Here is a 19,932-nt window from a genome sequence, read left to right as displayed (position 1 = left end):
TTGTGTGTGTGTGTTGTGTGTGTAGTGTGTATGGGGTATGTGTGTAGTGTGTGTGGTGTGTTGTGTGTATAGTGTCTGTGTAGTGTGTGTGGTGTGTTATTTGTGTGTGTTGTGTGTGTAGTGTGTATAGAGTATGTGTATAGTGTGTGTGTGTTGTGTTGTGTGTGTAGTATGTATGGTGTCTGTGTAGTGTGTGTGGTGTGTTATCTGTGTGTGGTGTGTGTGTAGTGTGTATGGGGTTTGTGTATAGTGTGTGTGTGTTGTGTGTGTAGTGTGTACGGGGTATGTGTATAGTGTGTGTGTGTTGTGTGTGTAGTGTGTACGGGGTATGTGTGTAGTGTGTGTGGTGTGTTATGTGTGTGTGTTGTATGTGTAGTGTGTATGGGGTATGTGTGTAGTGTGTGTGGTGTGTAGTGTGTGTGTTGTGTGTGTGGTGTGTTGTGTGTGTAGTGTGTTTGGGGTATGTGTGTGTTGTGTGTGTAGTATGTGTGGTATGTTGTGTGTGTAGTGTGTGTGGTGTGTTATCTGTGTGTGTTGTGTGTGTAGTGTGTATGGGGTATGTGTGTGTAGTGTGTATGGGGTATGTGTGTGTTGTGTGTGTAGTATGTGTGGTATGTTGTGTGTGTAGTGTGTGGTGTGTTATCTGTGTGTGTTGTGTGTGTAGTGTGTATGGGGTATGTGTGTAGTGTGTGTGGTGTGTAGTGTGTGTGTGTGGTGTGTTGTGTGTGTAGTGTGTATGGGGTATGTGTGTAGTGTGTGTGGTGTGTTGTGTGTGTAGTGTGTGTGGTGTGTTATCTGTGTGTGTTGTGTGTGTAGTGTGTATGGGGTATGTGTGTAGTGTGTGTGTGTTGTGTGTGTAGTGTGTATGGGGTATGTGTATAGTGTGTGTGTGCTGTGTGTGTAGTGTGTGGGGGGTATGTGATCTGTGTGGTGCGCACGTTGTGATCTGTATGTGGTGTGTGACATGTGTGTTATGTACGTATGTGATATGTGGGGTGTAAGATGTGTGTGGGGTGTGCATGTATCTGTGTGGTTGTGCATGCATGGTATGTGAGTGCACACAAGCGCACAAACACACTCCTGTGCAGAGAAACGCAGCCCCGGGCCCCGCATCGCTGGAGGAAGGTGCTCCGGGCTGTCACAGCGGGAGCCGACAGCTGCCGGATCTGTTTGCTGTCACTCTGAGTCCCCATCATGGCACACCCTCTTGAAGCCATCCCCTCGTACAGCCTGGTGTGGCTCATCTCAGCTGCCAAAACACATCCCGTGCAACCCAGGGCAGGCTCCGGGAGGGCAGGAACGGTCCTCCAGGAAAAAACCAACCGTTGGGAACCTCGAGGGCTCCCCCGGGCTTCCCCTGGAGGTGTGATGTAGCTGCACAGGGGCCCCCCAGCCGTCACAGGGCCATGCTTGGAGCCTCTGCCCCCGCCTGGCTGCCAGACCCCACTGTGTGAACTCACGGGTTGTTTAGAGAATTAACTAAGTTGACAGAGGTGATGCACTCCAAAGAGTTTGGCGTGCAGTAACTGAGTGTTTTCTCCAAGCCTCTGATAAGCTAACGCAATGCCAGGCACGTGGTGGGTCCTCACCGAACACTGGCTGGAGAGTGAGTGCCAGGGTCACTGCACATCAGACAAGCGATGTGGCTCGCGGGACGTCAGATCTAACTACGTCTGAGCGCCGTGGGCTCCTGGGCGTGCACCAGCAAGGCAGGGGCCAGGCTTGAGATGGGGGGTGGAGGGGGGTGGTCCCTCCCACAGCTGCAGATGCCAAGGCTGCGAAGAGCTGACACAGCTGAGGAGTGGAAAAGGGCATGTGCTGGGGAGGACCTGTCCTAGGACTGTGTTTCCGGTTACCACTCACACCAAAAACGGGGGAAGGGGAGTGATCAATCAGTAGGACGTCTGGGGAGTGCCTTAGGATGAAGCTTCTTCATCCCTCAGTGCCCGAAGTTGGGGGCAACATTTGTGTGTGTGTGTGTGTATAGTTGTATAATAGAGCTCAATTTGTACACACATCATGGAAGGAGTTCATCATCATCATCATCATCACAGCTGCCAAGTAAACTACTGAGTGTGTGCATGGTGTCAGGCCCTTGCCAAGAGTTCCATCTTCCCAGGAACTCTAAGAGGTGGGGACTCTATTACTATCATCCTCCTTTTAAAGGCAGGGAATTGAAGCTCACAGAAGTAAAGTGATTCATCCGAGGTCACACAGCCAATGAGGCGCAGAGTTAGGACCTGAACTCAAAACTTCCTTTGCTGTTGTCGTTCAGTTGCTAAGTTGTGTCCCACTCTTGTCGATCCCGCAGTCTGCAGCACAACAGGCTTCCCTGTCCTTCACTATCTCCTGGAGCTTGCTCAAACTCAAGTCCATTGAGTTGGTGATGCCATTCAACCAACTCATTCTCTGTCGTCCCCTTCTCCTCCTGCCTTCTTCAGTTTTTCTCAGCATCAGGATCTTTTCCAATGAGTCGGCTCTTCGCATCAGGTGGCCAAAATATTGGAGCTTCAGCTTCAGCATCAGTCTTTCCAATGAATATTCAGGGCTGATTCCCTTTAGAACCGACGGGTTTGATCTCCTTGCAGTTCAAGGAACTCTCAAGAGTCTTCTCCAGCACCATAGTTCAAAAGCATCAACTCTTCAGTGCTCAGCCTTTTTTGTGGTCCAGTTCTCACATCCATACATGACTATTGGAAAAACCATAGCTTTGACTAGATGGATCTTTGACAGCAAAGTGATGTCTCTGCTTTTTAATATGCTATCTAGGTTTGTCATAGCTTTTCTTCCAAGGAGCAAGTGTATTTTTAAATTTCATGGCTGCAGTCACCATCCTCTATGACAGGCAAAAGAAGGGCTTTTCCTCTTCCTGAAAAAGTCTCAGGATCTTTTGAGAGTGCCTTCCGCATGTCAAGAAGCATCAGGTGGAGACAGAAACATTTTCTGATTCTTTATGCCAGGCACTGAGCCCTGGGTAGAATTCATAGCTGTGGGATCATAGGCAAGTTACTTTACTTCTCTGGGCCTCAGTTTCTTCATCTGTAAAATGGGGATGATGATAGTCATCTCCTAGGGACAGTTGTGCACAGGGATATCATTTGGAGCTTCGGACTGGGACCAGGAGACCTGAGTTCTCACCCCTACTCTTTGTTGGGTTTAGCTTGAGTGCAGAAATTATTTCAAAGCTCTGGGGCTCCCTCTGTGTCCAGACCCTTTGTATGGAGGCTCCCAAACATCTGCCACCAAGAAATGGAGTCCACTTCTCCATCCCTCGAATCTGGTCTGGCCCTTCCTTTGTGATTCGCCATAGGATACCAATGATGTCGTGCCAATTCCTGGTCTAGGCTCACTCAAGAGGCAGTGAATGCTTCTGCTAATGGCTGTGGAATGCTGGCCAGTTGCTACAGGAAGGAGACCAAGCCAGCTGTTGGATGATGAGAGACCCATGGAGTAGAGGTGAGCCATCCCCGGCTACGGCTGCTTAGACTGACAGCCAGCCCACCCCAAATACGTGAGGCCAGCCATGGACCCATGGGGCCACCTACCTGGCCCATAGTTGTCCACAGACACAGCAGAGAGTCAGCTCAGACCAGGAGAATCCCCCTTGCTGACCTGCAGACTCATGAGACAGGACACAAATTTTCTGCCAAAGCCTTTGACTGTGTGGATCACAATAAATTGTGGAAAATTCTTCAAGAGATGAGAATACCAGACCACCTGATCTGCCTCTTGAGAAATCTGTATGCAGGTCAGGAAGCAACAGTTAGAACTGGACATGGAACAACAGACTGGTTCCAAATAGGAAAAGGAGTTCGTCAAGGCTGTATATTGTCATCCTGTTTATTTAACTTATATGCAGAGTACATCATGAGAAACGCTGGACTGGAAGAAACAAGCTGGAATCAAGATTGCCGGGAGAAATATCAATAACCTCAGACATGCAGATGACACCACCCTTATGGCAGAAAGTGAAGAGGAACTCAAAAGCCTCTTGATGAAAGTGAAAGTGGAGAGAGAAAAAGTTGGCTTAAAGCTCAACATTCAGAAAATGAAGATCATGTCATCTGGTCCCACCACTTCATGGCAAATAGATGGGGAAATAGTGGAAACAGTGTCAGACTTTATTTTTCTGGGCTCCAAAATCACTGCAGATGGTGATTGCAGCCATGAAATTAAAAGATGCTTACTCCTTGGAAGGAAAGTTATGACCAACCTAGATAGCATATTCAAAAACAGAGACATTACTTTGCCAACAAAGGTTCGTCTAGTCAAGGCTATGGTTTTTCCTGTGGTCATGTATGGATGTGAGAGTTGGACTGTGAAGAAGGCTGAGTGCTGAAGAATTGATGCTTTTGCACTGTGGTGTTGGAGAAGACTCTTGAGAGTCCCTTGGACTGCAAGGAGATCCAACCAGTCCATTCTGAAGGAGATCAGCCCTGGGATTTCTTTGGAAGGAATGACGCTAAAGCTGAAATTCCAGTACTTTGGCCCTCATGCAAAGAGTTGATTCATTGGAAAAGACCCTGATGCTTGGAGGGATTGGGGGCAGGAGGAGAAGGGGACGACAGAGGATGAGATGGCTGGATGGCATCACTGACTCGATGGACGTGAGTCTCAGTGAACTCCGGGAGTTGGTGATGGACAGGGAGGCCTGGCGTGCTGTGATTCATGGGGTCGCAAAGAGTAGGACACGACTGAGCGACTGATCTGATCTGATCTGATCACTGAATTTGGGGGTAATTTGTTATACGGCAATAGCTGACTGAGAGGGCAATCTTGGGACAGGCTTTCCCCATCTCTGGGCCACAGTTTCCTCATGTGAAACAGGATGAAATTTGGGCTCTATGAACTGTGCTGCTCCAGATTCCCTAGAGTTTTTGGCTCTGGAAAAAAATCCTTTCTCTCTCCACTAATGGACTGGAGGGCTTTCTTTCTATTGCGGCCATTTCTCTTCATGATTTATGCTTGCTGTCTGGATATGGGTTCCCTTGTGGCTCAGATGATAAAGAATCTTCCTGCAATGCAGGAGACCTGAGTTCAATCTCTGGGTTGGGAAGATCCCCTGGAGACGGGCATGGCAACCCACACCAGTATTCTTGCCTGGAGAATCCCATGGACAGAGGAGCCTGGTGGGATACAGACCATGGGGTTGCAGAGTTGGACACAAATGATTGACTAACACATTGAGTGTCTGTGCTTCTGGGGGGCTGCCCTCAACTCTTTAAAAATATATATTAGTGGCATGCAGGATCTTTGCTTCATCATGCAGGATATTCCATTGCAGCACACGGACTCTGTAGTTGTGGCTGTGGGCTCTCTAGTCATGGTGTGTAGTGTCTCTAGTCGTGGCTGTGGGCTCTCTAGTCGTGGCTGTGGGCTCTCTAGTCATGGTGTGTAGTGTCTCTAGTCGTGGCTGTGGGCTCTCTAGTCGTGGCTCTGGGCTCTCTAGTCGTGGCTGTGGCTCTCTAGTCGTGGCTGTGGCTCTCTAGTCGTGGCTGTGGGCTCTCTAGTCGTGCTGTGTGGGCTCTCTAGTTGTGCTGCGCAGGCTCCAGAGTGCTTGGGCTCATCAGTGGCGGCACACGGATCTCAGTTCCCCAACCAAAGACTGAACCCCTGTCCTCATACTGCAGTGTGGAGTCTTAACCACTGGAGCAGCAGGGAAGTGCCTGCCCTCAGCTCTCGGCTCTCCCTTCTTGCCTGGCTCTTGGGCTGAGTTCTCACCTCCCAAAGAAGCTATATCTGTTTGATGGACAGGAGTGCCCCTGGACAGGCACTTAATTTTTAGGGCTTGGAATTAACTTAGCGCAGAACGGGTTGGCAGCAGCTGAAGAGACATATTCCATAGCTATCAATCATATGGTTACTGGGGTTTGCTATTAGGTTCTTTTATTTCTTGGCTGATGGATTGTGCTGGGGTCCATAAACAGGGAGAGATTTGGGGCTGTGCTCCACAGTGGACCCAAGAAAAGCAAACTGGAGCTTGGCTGAAATTTCATTTTTACAGAAACATATATATGTATATATAGAGAGGAAGTAGGTGTATATATATATATGAAGTAGATGTCCAGGAAAAGGGAGGAGGGTATCTCTTCAAGCCTCAATATTTCCTTCTGTAAAATGGGTCAAGGGATTTCTCCTTCGCTGAACACTTCATTATCATTTACTGTGTGGGTATAATACTGGATTTTGGCCCCAGAGACCTGGGTTCAAATCCCGCTTGGTTTCTTTCTAGCTGGGTGACCGTGGGCAAGTGACTTCACCTCTCTGAGCCTCTTGAGTTTTCCCATCTGTAAAATGGGAGCAATCACAATGTGACCACACAGGTTTCTCAAGTGAGAGTTATATGACTTGAAAAGCACTTAGTGGCTGGCAAACAGGAAATGCTCAATGAATTTAGATATTTTGATGCCAATGATAACTGCCATCATCATTCATGAAATAATTCCTGCCAAGTGTTTGCCATAAAGTCTGGCATATAGTAGGGATGATTATCTGCCAATTTGATGCCAGAAACCTTACTGAGAACTTTACATGTTGTTTAATAAACATACACATTCAAGATATCTCTCTCTCTCTCTTTTATTCAACAGATATTTATTGAGCACTTACTGTGTGCCAGGCCCTGGGGATATAAGCAAAATATCCCATTGCAAGGCAGCCACCTTCTGTCACCTGCCTGAAAATGCAGTCTGTAAGCAGCAGAGTCAGACTTCAGAGGAACTCTCTCTGACCCTAAAAGAGCTGATACCCACTCTAATGGCAGAAAGTGAAGAAGAACTAAGAACCTCTTGATGAGGGTGAAAGAGGAGAGTGAAAAAGCTGGCTTCAAACTCAAACTTAAAAAAATGAAGATCATGGCATCTGGTCCCATCACTTCATGGCAAACAGATGGGGAAAAGTGGAAGCAGTGACAGATCTTATTTTCCTGGGCTCCAAAATCACTTTGGATGGTGACTGCAGCCACAAAATTAAAAGACGCTTGCTCCTTGGAAGAAAAGCTGTGACAAACCTAGACAGAGTATTAAAAAGCAGAGACATCACTTTGCCAACAAAGATCCATATAGTATAAGCTATGGTTTTTCCAATAGTCATATATGGATGTGAGAGTTGGACCATAAAGAAGGCTGAGCACCAAATAATTGATGCTTTTGTACTGTGGTGTTGGAGAAGACTCTTGGGAGTCCCTTGGACTGCAAGGAGATCCAACCAGTCAATCCTAAAGGAAATCAACCCTCAATATTCACTGGAAGGACTGATGCTGAAGCTCCAATACTTTGGCCACCTGATGCAAAGAGTCAACTCACTGGAAAATACTCTGATGCTGGGAAAGACTGAGACAGAGGATGAAATGGTTGGATGGCATCACTGACTCAATGGATATGAGTTTGAGCAAACTCCAGGAGATAATGAAGGACAGGGAAGCCTGGTGTGCTGCAGTCCATGGCATCTCGAAGAGTCAGACATGACTTAGCTACTGAACAACAACTCTTTGACTCTAGAAGCTTTGTGTCTGGCATGCAGCATCTCCGAGGTTGTGGCCCCAGGGCTCAGCTCTTGCAGCCACACTCAGGCTGTCTTTCAGGGCCTAACTCTGACTTGCTGCGCAGTGCTGGGCAAGCCACCTTCCCTCTCTGGGCCTCCTGCCAGGTATTCCATTCTCGAGCCTCTTCTCCAACCACTCCTTGGTTTCTTTATTCCCCTTTTTATGCTTTACATTTTGAGAGAGCAAGAATGAGAAAGGAGAGAGATTTCAGAAATTCAGAAGGCTTCAGGGACTTCCGTCGTGGTCCAGTCACTGGGGCTGTATGCTCCCAACGCAGGGGGCCTGGGTCCAATCCCCGCTCAGGGAACTAGGTCTTTTAGCTGTGGTAAGACCCCATGTGTTGCAAAGACGATCAAAGATCCTGTGTACTGCAACTAAGACCCTGGCTGCTGCTGCTGCTGCTGCTGATGCTAAGTCGCTTCAGTCGTGTCCAACTCTGTGTGACCCCATAGACGGCAGCCCACCAGGCTCCACTGTCTCTGGGATTCTCCAAGCAAGAATACTGGAGTGGGTTGCCATTTCCTTCTCCAATGCATGAAGTGAAAAGTGAAAGTGAAGTCGCTCAGTCATGTCCGACTTTTATCGACCCCATGGACTGCAGCCTACCAAGCTCCTCCATCCATGGGATTTTCCAGGCAAGAGTACTGGAGTGGGTTGCCATTGCCTTCTCCGGAGACCCTGGCACAGCCAAATAAATAAATAAATATATTTTTAAAAAATTCTGAAAGATTTAAAAGATTCACATCCAGATGCACTTTAGGGTAAGCAGCGGATTCCTGACGGAACTGGCAAGTACAAGGTGGGTCAAGGACTAGGTATTTTGGGTATGAAGGAGGTACAGTCTGGGGGCTCCTGACTCATCCTACCCACCTTCTTACCTATGATACTGACAACACAATTAGAGGGTTCTAATTACTGCTGCTCCTTGGAAGAAAAGCTATGACCAACCTAGATAGCACATTAAAAAGCAGAGACGTTACTTTACCAACAAAGGTCCAAATAGTCAAAGCTACGGTTTTTCCAATAGTCATGTATGGATACGAGAGTTGGACCATAAAGGAGGCTGAGCACTGAAGAATTGATGCTTTTGAACTGTGGTGTTGGAGAAGACTCTTGAGAGTCCCTTGGACTGCAAGGAGATCCAACCAGTCCATCCTAAAGGAAATCAGTCCTGGGTGTTCATTGAAAGGACTGCTACTGAAGCTGAAGCTCCAGCAGTTTGGCCACCTGATATGAAGAGCCAACTCATTGGAAAAGACCCTGATGCTGGGGAAGATTGAAGGTAGGAGGAGAAGCGGATGACAGAAGATGAGAAGCTTGGATGGTATCACTGACTCGAGTGATACCATCACTCGAGTTTGAGCAAGCTCTGGGAGTTGGTGATGGACAGGGAAGCCTGGCGTGCTGCAGTCTATGCGGTCACAGAGTCGGATAGGACTGAGCCACTGAACTGAACTGAACAAGGTGGCTGCTGCAGTTCAGGGCATCCTCTGCGATGCCTGTAACACTGCTTGAGTCCTTGGTTCACAGGGGCCCCTCGGGCAATGCCCTTTTGCCATTACAGTTTCACCAAAGGACACTCCTCAGAATCCTGCTTGGAGGCCACCCTTTCTGTGACATTTCCATAACCCCAGTGCCTCAACCCAGCCCCTCCAGCCACAGCACTGTGCCTGTATTCCGCGGAGTTGTCTGCTTATGGTCCTACTTCCCTTCCTGACCTGTGAGTTGCTGGAGGCCTGGGACCCTGCCGGCTTCATCACTGAGACATATAGCTGCTGCCCCCAAAAGGTTGTTCAAGTCAATGCAAGTGTAGGCTATGGTGTGCATGTGAGCCCTGGCTCTGTCCTTCCCCAGCTGTGGGAACTGAGGCAGCCGCTTCGCTCTCTGCGGTGTCATTCCCGAATCCACAAAGCGGTGGGGATCAAGGCGGACTCATGAGGATCCCTGGCACCTGTAGTCCTCATTGACGAAGCGCCAACTACATGCCGGGCCCCATGTGATGCGCTCTGCGTACGTTATCTCTAAATTTGGGTAACTACCCCTCTGCAATTATCTCTGCTCACATTAGCGCTAATTTATGTAATTATTATCTCCACATAATAATGTTCACATTCGTTACTGCTCTCTGGGATGAATGATGCAGCTCAGGGCTGGGCACGCAGTAGGTCTTTCATAAATGATGACTAATTAGAGCCGCTATCCTAATGCCCACAGCATCAAGAGTTGGGCCCAGAAGACAAGGGGGAGAAGAGTCCCCCCTCTCGCGGGCCACAGGTGGCTGAGGTCCTCATGACTAAGCAAACATTCCAGCACCTACTACAGGCCACCTACCCAGCTAGTCCAGCAGCGCAAAGTCCTTCCCCTTTCCCCAATGTGATAAATAACAATTGCAAACACTTAGGCCACGTGAGGGGCCCCGAGGATGGAATTATTTTTACTATCAAAGCCAAATTGGTTTACTAAAACTGTCAGCGGAAACCAAGCAAGATAAATTAAAGCCAGCAGCTCCTGGGCTGCGTGGCTTCCTCGCTAGTGAGATGCTATTTTCTTTCCCTCTGTGGGAGGAAGCGGGCGCCAGGCCCAGATACTGCTCTGCCAAGTGTGTGCTGGGGTTTGCCGTGGAGAGACCCGGGCTGGTGACCCCGAGGGCTCAGCTCCCTCCTGCGATGCTTTAATCCTGTTAGCTGCCTGAACCCCTTCCCCTGCTGCCGGGTTTGGGCACATCCAGACTCCCTGATGTGGCCTTCAAGGCCCTGCCTGATCCCACGGCTTCCTCATTGGTGTCGTGCCTCTCATATCTCTGAGCTCCAGACACACAGGCTAGCTCCTCTCACAGGCTGGCGAAGACCCCAGACCCTGGAGACATGGCAAGCAGAGTTTGAATCCCAGCCGTGTGATCACAGTCACCGTTCTACTTCTATGCACGTGTGTGTGCTCAGTCGCTCAGTCATGTCTGACTCTTTGTGAACCCTGTGGGCTGTAGCCTGCCGGGCTCTTCTGTCCATGGGATTTGCCAGGCCAGAATACTAGAGTGGGTTGCCACTGCCTTCTCTAGGAGATCTTCCCGATCCAGGGACTGAACCCGCATTTCCTGCATCAGCAGGAGGATTCTTTACCACTGAGCCACCCGGGAAGCCCTCTACTTCTATGGGTTTATTCATCTGTAAAGTGGAGATAACAACCAGACTTGCCGCCTACGTTTGTTCACAAGGGATGTGAACGCCTGGGATGCATTAAACGCTCAGCGCATATTCCATGTTATGGATGAAAAATCAGAGAGTCACTCTTCCCGCTTCTGGACCTTAGCGCAGGCTGTTCCTTTTGGCTGGAACACTGTTCCCTCCATCTTTGCCTGTGTTCTGTCTGTTCCAGTTCACAGGCAGTGTGCTGGAACCAGTGGCTCCTTATGGGTCATATGAGCTGATTGTTAAGGGTCCAGGCATTTGGTGAGCCTGTTGATGTTGTGTTGATTGCTTGAAATTGGTTTCACAGTGTAAGTATTTACACCGAGGAAATTGGCAAATGCTGCAAATCAGGGAGCTGCTCCCCAGCCCACCAGCCAAGAAAAGCCATTGTGGAACCTTGACCAGCATCCTCCTGCTCTAGAATAACCCCATGTCTTTTGGGTCTGAGCAGCTGGCAGGATAGACGACTCCTTTCTGAGATGGGAAGATGAGTTAAAACAGGTTTGGAGAAAGAGAATCAGGGGGTTTAAGTCTGGGGACTTCATTGGAGATGCCTCTTAGATATTGAAGTGAAGAGGTGAGAAAGCAGGTGGAAGTAAGGTGAGCATAAGAGCTGTATATTGCTCCTAGGATTACTTGGAGGAGCAAATCAATTAACACTTGGGAAGAACCTCGCAGACAGTAAGTACTCAGTGATGAAAACGGCTTTCCTCACCACCTGCATGAGAAATGACCTTAACCACCATCTAGACTTGCAGTTCCTCAAGTCCGAATCTGGTAGGGAGATACTTCTTATAAAGAGGGGGCATTATTTCTAAAAATTGAATTTACATTCAATAATATTGCAGAGAATATTCAAATATATTGCAGAGAAACGCAAATCAAAACTACCATGAGGTCTTACCTCACACTGGTCAGAATGGCTTCGTTAAAATGTCCACAAATAACAAATGCTGGAGAGGGTGTGGAGAAAAGGGAGTGCTCCTACACTGTTGGTGGCAATGTAAACTGGTGAGCCCCTACGGGGAAGAGTATGGAGGTTCCTCATGGAATGAAAATAGAGCTGCCATACGATCCAGCAATCTTACTTCGGGCATATAGCTTGACAAAACTATCGATATAATTTGAAGAGATAAATGCACCCCAATGTTCACTGCAGCAGTATTCACAGTAGCCGAGACATGGAAGCAACGTAGATGTCTGTCAACAGGTGAACGGATAAAGAAGAGGTGGTACATATACACACGGGAATACCGCTCAGCCATAAAAAGAATGACGTAACGCCACTTGTAGTGACACAAGCAGACCGAGAGACGATCACATTAAGTGGAGTAAGTCAAAGGCAAATACCGTATGATATCACTTATACGTGGGATCTAAAAATGACACAAATGAGCTTATCCACGAAACAAACGCAGGAGCGCAGAGAACAGACTTCTGGCTCCTGAGGGCGAATGGGGTGGGGGGAGGAAGGGTTGGGAGTTTGGGATCAGCAGATGCAAACTGTTATGTAGGATGGATAAACAGCAAGGTCTTATTGCATAGCACAGGGAACTATATTCAATATCCTGCGATAAACCATAATGGAAAAGCATATGAAACAATACATGTAACCCCTACCCAACCTCCACACTCCAGCCACATTAAACTCCCGTTTAGCCACTAAGTGGGCCACTTTCTCTCTCATTTCCAGACTTTGCACATGCTGTACTCACTGTCTGGACCCTCTTCATTTCTCTTCATCACTTGTGAATCTTCTTTCATCCCATCCCAGAAGTCACTGCCTCCTGGAAGCCCTCCATGATTTCACACAGATGCCTGCTCTCCCCATCATTGCTCTTATCACACTGCACATAGTTTCATGTCCTCATTCACTAGACAGTGAGGGCGGAGACTGTTCCACCTTTCTCACAACTGTATCTCCAGTGCCTAGCCTCGTGTTCCCACACAGTAGGTGCACAGCATTTTTTTTTCAGAGTTTATAGAGACCAGTCAACCCACTCTTCCAATATAAGCTTTATGGCTGAGTTGGCAACTATCAGAGCCTTTTCAGTGCTTGGCTCATAGCAGATACTCAGAAAACATGTCTTGAATGAACGAACACTTTATTCCAGGCTCTAGAAGTCAGAGAGCTAAGAATGGGAGAAAGGGGGTGACTTATCATTGAGGAGGGAGGGAGGCAGTGGGCAAGGGAGACTTAACACCTGCCTCCAATAGCCACAAAACACCATGTTCCAGGAATCTCATTATAGATGAGAAAAGCCAAAGCCCAGAGAGAAGTCCAGAGTCACAGCTGTAGGTGGAGGAGAAATTCTGACTCAGGTTGGCCCGACCCCAAAGCCACAAGAGACAACTGTATAAATCTATGACTCAGGGCAGCCTCTGAGGACACTCCCTCTGCCTCCAAGGGACTGCTCCAAAGACAGTCACTCATAGTCTTGCAAATCATCTTCCTCTTGCCAGGCTCCTCTGCAAAGCCAGGTAGCCCTGGAGTTCTGCTTCCTAGTCAAGTGGGTTCTATTCAAGCTTGTGGGGAGAGCTGACCCCCAGAGGTCCTGTCTGCATCCAGAGAGGCCCTCCTGAACTTGGCACCCAACCACGTGTCCGAGCCTGCTGGCAAGCCCTTTCTTCTGCTTTTCTAGCCACCACTGTCTGTCTCTGTACCCTTCTCCTGATCCCTGTGGACTGAGAGAGGGAAAGTTCTGGATGGAGCATCTAATAGGTATCCTCACTGAGTACTGGAAAATAGACACACAGCCAGGGAAAGTCCATTCATTATAACACGTCTCTTTCATTTGGCAATCACTGTCTGAGCGTCTGCTGTGTCAGGCTCTGTGTAAGATGCCGGAAGAGCGATAAATCAGACCAGGTCCTGACTGCAAGGACCTTCTGGTCTAGTTGAGTGAGACAGACAGGAAAACAAACTACTGTGTGTGTTAGACTTCCTTCCTCCTCCTGACCACACTGGCCATTCGGTCCTCTGAAAATGCTGTCCTTGCTCTTGGCACAGGGCCTTCAGGGGATTCTGTTCCTTTTGAATATGTTCACTCCAATTCATCTTTACATTCTGAGCCTTCTCAGATGCTCCAGGAAAGGCTTCTCTGACCTTCCTCTTGACATCAGATCCCCGTTATAGAATCGCATAGCATCAGGCACCTTTCCTTACCAAGGTGCTTTAACAAAGTTACATTGAAGCATCTCCTCATTTAGTGCATGCTTCCTGAGCAGACTGAATTTCCTGAGGACAGGAGCTCTTTCTGGGTGTGTACAATGTTCCTCCCCCACCATAGGGACCCCGGTTCTTTGCACAGCCCCTGACACACAGGAGGTGCTTAATTAATAGTGGTCGAAACAATCAAGCAGGAGCAATTTCTTCCTCAACTGGCTAGACCTGGGGGTCCACCCATCAGAAACACTCACAACTGGATGTCTAAGAAGATCCGCTTCTCCTCGCCCACATGGATCTTCCAGACACAGTCTTCACCTTCCACGTAGGGCTCCGGCCAGTTTGGTGACAGCACCACCCCGGCCACGGCAGAGAGCTCCCCACCACACATGGCTGTAAAAGACACAGACAGACAGACATGATGCATAAGGAAACAGATATGGTATAACAGCTAGGAGTGTGGGCTATGAAACCAGACAGTCCATAGTGTGGAAGGATTAAATTCAGACCAGCCACCTGTCTCCTCCAGCGGAAGGCTGGCAAAGGCGGTCTAAGGACATTGTACTGGGGGTTCTGCGACCCTGGGGTTCAACCAATTGAGAAGCAAAAGTCTTTGAGAAAATTCCAGAAAGCTTCAGAAACCAAACCTTGAATTTGCCACTCACCAGCAACTGTTCACATAGCATTTACATTGCATTTAGGACATTCCTGTATCATTTACATTGTGTTTGCAATCGTCTACGTAGTATTTACTTTGTATTATAAGTAATCTAGAAATGATTTAAAGTATATGAGAGGATGTGCCTTTTTATAAAAGGGACTTGAGCATCCATAAATTTTTGTATTGGGTTGGGGGGTAGCGATGGTTCTGGAACCAGTCCCTTGCAGATACTAAGGGATGGCAGTTGCTCTTTCAGGACCAAGGACAGAGCCCAAGGTTTCAAGGAACTCTTCAACAGCCTCCCCCTTGAGCAGGGGGTGTACTGATCAAGAGATGGTGCATCTGACTCATGTGGACCTGAGTTCGAGTCTTGTCTCAGCCACCAAAGGATCTGTTGACAAGGCATGTAAGTTCTTGGAGCCTCAGCTGTCTCCCTCTGGACAGCAGGAAGAAACACCAGTGTGGACCTCACTGGATAATTCTGAGGCTTAACTGAGCTCATGGATGTCAGACACAGCACAGTGCCAGGCACAAGGTAAGCATTCAGTAATTCTTAGTTAATGTTACTGTGGAGGGTCCTGGCTCTGAACTGGAAGTGGAGATGTGTGGCCACACCTGGCCCTTTAAATCTCACTCTGCGTTTGCCTCTTTGGAAAGTTCTCAATGTGGCAGAGGCCAAAGCACCAATATATTCCGCTCTGTTAAACCAGCACATTTAATACAGGGATCAATCCCTCACCACGGCAAGGCTATGACTTCACGCCAACCACCATCTGGGCGGCGGCTGCCAGGAGCCAGGGCTCTGTTCATTATTCCACATTCCCCACATGAGTTCAGGCTCGGAGCGGCTCAGCGGTCTTAAATATGGAGAAGCAGGGAGGGCAGGGCACTGGGCACCCACATAGCTGAGGGTTCCAGAGAGCCGACACTGTCCAAAGGGGCAGAGAGCACAGCTTTCGGAGAAGAGAGAGACCAGAGTTCCATGCCTGCTTCTGCCAATTACCCTCAGTGTGTTCTGAGGCATGTCACATCACAGCTGCTATTTCTTCGTCTGTACATGGGATCAATAATAATATGCACCTCAGGTGGTGGGCTTCTCTAGTGGCTCAGCAGTAAAGAATCCTCCTGCCAATGCAGGAGAGTTCAGTCCTTGAGTTGGGAAGATCCTCTGCAAGAGGAAAGAGCAACCCACTCCAGTATTCTTGCCTGGGAAATCCCATGGATGGAGGAGTCCGGTGGGTAACAAACAGTCCATGGAGTCGCAAAGAGTCAGACATGACTTAGCAACTGAACAAGACAGGATTGTGGTGAGGATGAAATCATATAATGGACAGAGTGCCTGCAACAGTTTTTTTTTTTTTTTGCACTCCTCTTAACAACTATTATTATCATCATTATCATTAATTAGACTCAGGGTTGCCATGTGCTGTTGGGTGAGTTGTGCACTGCACAAGTCTGCATAGTGTATGTAGGAACTGAAATCCATGCAGAGATCTTCTCACCAAGCTATGCACGATGGGGCCTTGTGTCTGGAGGAAGGGGCCCCTTTTCAATTTTATCCATTTTGTGATTTTCTCAAGGATCAGCAGCAAACCTGACCCAAAGGAGAGTGAGCCCTGGAAACGGTTCTGATCCTAAAATCAGTACACAAGCTGGATCTCTTCATCTGAAGGAGTAGAGGGCCCTGGGACACCCTGGAGGGAGGGCTGTGACCCACTCACCTCTGCACAGGGGCTCTGTGTCATTCCAGTACGGGTCTCGCACGTTGATGCACTCAATGATGGCCGGGCCCTGCTCCAGAGAGTGGCCAGGGTCACAGGTAAACTCCACTATGGTCCCGATGTTATAGGTTGGGTCGGACGTGGTGAAGTTCCCGTTCTGAATGTAGGGCTCGTAGCAGTGGCCTTTCTCAAAGGCTGGGGCCAGAAAACAAAAGAGGGCAGCTGCTCACGCGAGCCAGGGGAGGCTCACAGGGCTGTGCTTACGTGAGTCAGGGGAGGCTCGCGGGGCTGTGCTCACGCGAGCCAGGGGAGGCTCGTGGGGCTGTGCTCACGCAAGTCAGGGGAGGCTCGCCGGGCTGTGCTCACGAGAGTCAGGGGAGGCTCGTGGGGCTGTGCTCACGAGAGTCAGGGGAGGCTCGCGGGGCTGTGCTCACATGAGTCAAGGGAGGCTCGTGGGGCTGTGCCACAAAAGCAGGTGCCCCTCCTGCTGCTCAGCGAAGTCCCATGGAAAACGGGTACCAGACCCCCCACTCCAGCTCCTGCTGACCTGCTGAGGGCCCTTGGCCATTCACCTGGCCTCTCTACCTCTTTATTTTCATATCTGAAATGGGAACAAGGACCGTTGCCTCCCCAACCCCAAAGAGGCAGCCTTTGGAAGTCCAAGGGTCAGTCTAGCCATGGCCTCCTCTTCAGTCTTAGCAGGTCACATTTCTACCTCCCAAGACCCAGCCCTGCCATGCTTCCCACAGCGACAACCCAGCAGAGGGGGCGGCCCCCCAGGACCCTCACCCTCGAACCGGATGTTGAAGGCTGAGGCCGCCGGCGGCTGGTTGGACGTGAATTCTATGCGGATGGTGTGGCCATCGCTCAGCAGGCCCTCAAAGGGGACATTCTCGGTTTGGAAGGAGTCGTAGAGAAGAGTGGACTTGTTGGTCAACCCTCTGTAGACCATCATCCTGGCAGTGCGGAAGGAGATGGGGGTCAATGAGAGGTCTTCAGGGGCCACTGACATACAGCAGCAGGAGGTGTGTGCTGTGAGCACCCACTCTGGGACCGCATTCCCTGACTCACACCCCGATTTCACCCCATACTCACCAGGATACTCTGCATCATCTCACCAAATTTGTCTCCCTTTCTGTACAATGCTTATCCTAGACTCATGGATGGATTCTGAACTTGAAGGAAGGTGCTGGGTATGATGTAATGACCAACTGAATTAATAGACACCAATTATTTATTACTAATATGGGCTTCCCCAGTGGCTCAGCAGTAAAGAATCTGCCTGCAATACAGGAGATGAGAGAGATTTGGGTTCAATCCCTGGGATGGAAAGATCCCCTGGAGGAGGAAATGGGAACCTATTCCAGTATTCTTGCCTGGAGAATCTCACGGACAGAGGAGCCAAGCAGGGGGTCCATGGGGTCGCAAACAGTCGGACATGACTCAAGTGACTTAGCAGTAGCAGTATTTATTACTAACTAAGAAGTTGCGATGATTGGGCTAGTAACATTCTTGAAACACTGATACACACACACACACACACACACACACACACATGTAATCACAGTCCCGACTTTAAATTCTGAGCTGTGGGATTTTGGACAAGAACATTTTACCCCACCGAGCCTCAGATTCTTCATCTGTAAAATGGGTACAAGAGTGTGGGGATTAGAGGCCGAGGTATAGTGTGCAGGACAGAGCAGGTGTGCAGGTCAGACGACCAAGTGCTGGACCGCTATAGGGTCTGCCACTGACTCTTGCCCCCTGAGGACACTGTGCGTGCAGTTAGAGGAGTCCCAATTTCCAGTCCCCAGTTCCCATCCACTGAGGTTACACAAGTCTCAACCCATCTCGGGCCTCACTTTCCACAATCCTGAAAGGAGGGATCACAAAGTCTTTCCTATCTATCTTACAGGGGGCTTTGAAAAGATGAAGCACCCTGAAAACTGAAAGGTATCAGACATGTTGGTATTCATTCTTAGTGTTATTAAAACCCTTTGGCACTTGACTCTTTGCTAGCCGTGGCAGTTTTAAAGAAGTTATGCAAAGATGTGGAAGGAACCAGTACACAAATTGGATCACTTACTTTTATGGATGGAATCATAAACAGGCATTTTTAATTTTTCAAGGTTTTTTTTTTTTTACCATGACCCATTAAAAGGGTTTATCATATGAATTTCTAATGTCATCAAAATGTAGAAATGTTGGAATCTCAGTTTATTCTGCCTTGTGTCCACTGTGATTCAGATAAGGAGGGGGCTGGGGTGGAGGCCAAGGGCCTCTTCACAACCTTCTAATCCCTCTTGACTTTATTGTGTCTTTGGGGTCATGCCCAGGACTCTTCTTTAGGAGCATTGAAGCCTTTGGCAACAAGGGCAAATCCTCAGGATCTCAAAATCTCTACGGTCAATGACTCTTCCCAAGATAGCAGTTTTCTAGCTATGTTCTCTAGAATGTCTGAAATAGGGAGAGTTTATCTCAAATCTATGTATAGTCTATGGTCAAATGGGCTTGGAAAATTTAAATGAAAATTAAACATTGTTTTCCCCTGCAAGACTTGGCAGTGCCTTTGCCAGTGAACATGCCTTGATACCAAGATAGAGCCTGGGTATAGTGTCTCCTAAACATATTGACCAGAGAACCCACTTTCTATGCTGCATATTATGGGACTGGAGTTTAGAAAGACTTCATTCTGGGGGGCTGGAAATGATCTTTAAAATTTCATTTCACTCCTCTACTCAAAATCCTTCCATGACTCTCTAGAGCTTACAGAAGCATCTGGCAGCCAAAGCCCTTCAGAAGATGGCCCACATTTACCTCCTCATCTTCGTCCATCTCCACTCCTATTCTCCCAGCTTGGGCTAGCTACTCCATCCACTCACCATATTTTGGGTTCCCTGACTGAATCTCTAAGGTTTAGATCAAGGTCCCATATCTTACATGGAGCCTTCTCTAGCTCTAAGCTCTTGCAACTGTGGTATTTAAGCTGTTTTTTCCTCATAAAGTCCATAGACAGAGAAAGCTCCCCTTTCTTCTTAGCACAGGGAGTATCTTCACTCGTGTGTGTGTGTGTGTACACACACACACACACACACACACAAACGTGCGCGCACCCTGACCTTTGATCTTGATGAACGACTCCAGACTTCTTTCCCCAGAGACACTTGAGCACCGGCTCTCCCTGGTGGTTGTCAACACCTCCCTTCCATAAACCTTTGCAGGGCTCCACCCGGTGAAACTACAGTGTCCATGTATGTGTCTGTCGGCTCATTTATCAGGATTTCATAAACTTTCAGAAAATACTCATTTTGGTTAATTTTTCTTTCTCTCTGCTCTCACTGTTTGGTCCACACGTACACTTGGTTTATTCCCAGCACCGTTCAGAAGAGCCAAACCGGAGGTCTGAACGTTAAAAAGCATTCATCACTGAGGGCTCCCAGGTCTTGCTTCTCAATGAGTCTCCAGGGGGAAGAGACTGGGCATCTATTTTTCTTAAAGGTTCCTGAGGTCATTCTGATGCTACAGAGAATCCACGCTCTGAAGCCCCTATTCCACACCTTGTACTTTAAGGCAGTGATTTATTGATACGGAGTTGTTCAGGATAAAGCTGGATGGTTTGGAGGGAAGTGGACTCCAGAGTTGGGTAAATTATTCAG

At 48.5% G+C, this 19,932-nt stretch overlaps 1 protein-coding gene across 3 annotated transcripts in view; it reads right to left on the bottom strand.

Moving 5' to 3' along the window:
* SEZ6L (seizure related 6 homolog like) overlaps positions 1 to 19,932 on the bottom strand; it is a 191,321-nt gene that overhangs the window by 38,422 nt on the left and 132,967 nt on the right. For all 3 annotated transcript variants that reach the window (XM_070769758.1, XM_070769759.1, XM_070769760.1), the window contains exons 7-9: positions 17,066 to 17,232; positions 16,277 to 16,471; positions 14,149 to 14,287 (exon numbers count right to left, since the gene is read on the bottom strand). In XM_070769758.1, coding sequence (XP_070625859.1) covers positions 14,149 to 14,287; positions 16,277 to 16,471; positions 17,066 to 17,232 — 501 coding nt within the window. The remainder of the gene's footprint in view (positions 1 to 14,148; positions 14,288 to 16,276; positions 16,472 to 17,065; positions 17,233 to 19,932) is intronic.

The sequence above is a fragment of the Bos indicus genome, chromosome 17 (genome assembly GCF_029378745.1).
Source record: "Bos indicus isolate NIAB-ARS_2022 breed Sahiwal x Tharparkar chromosome 17, NIAB-ARS_B.indTharparkar_mat_pri_1.0, whole genome shotgun sequence".
Taxonomy (NCBI): Eukaryota; Metazoa; Chordata; class Mammalia; order Artiodactyla; family Bovidae; genus Bos; species Bos indicus.
Note: the sequence above shows the minus strand (reverse complement) of the source record. Positions and strands in the feature narration are given on the sequence as shown.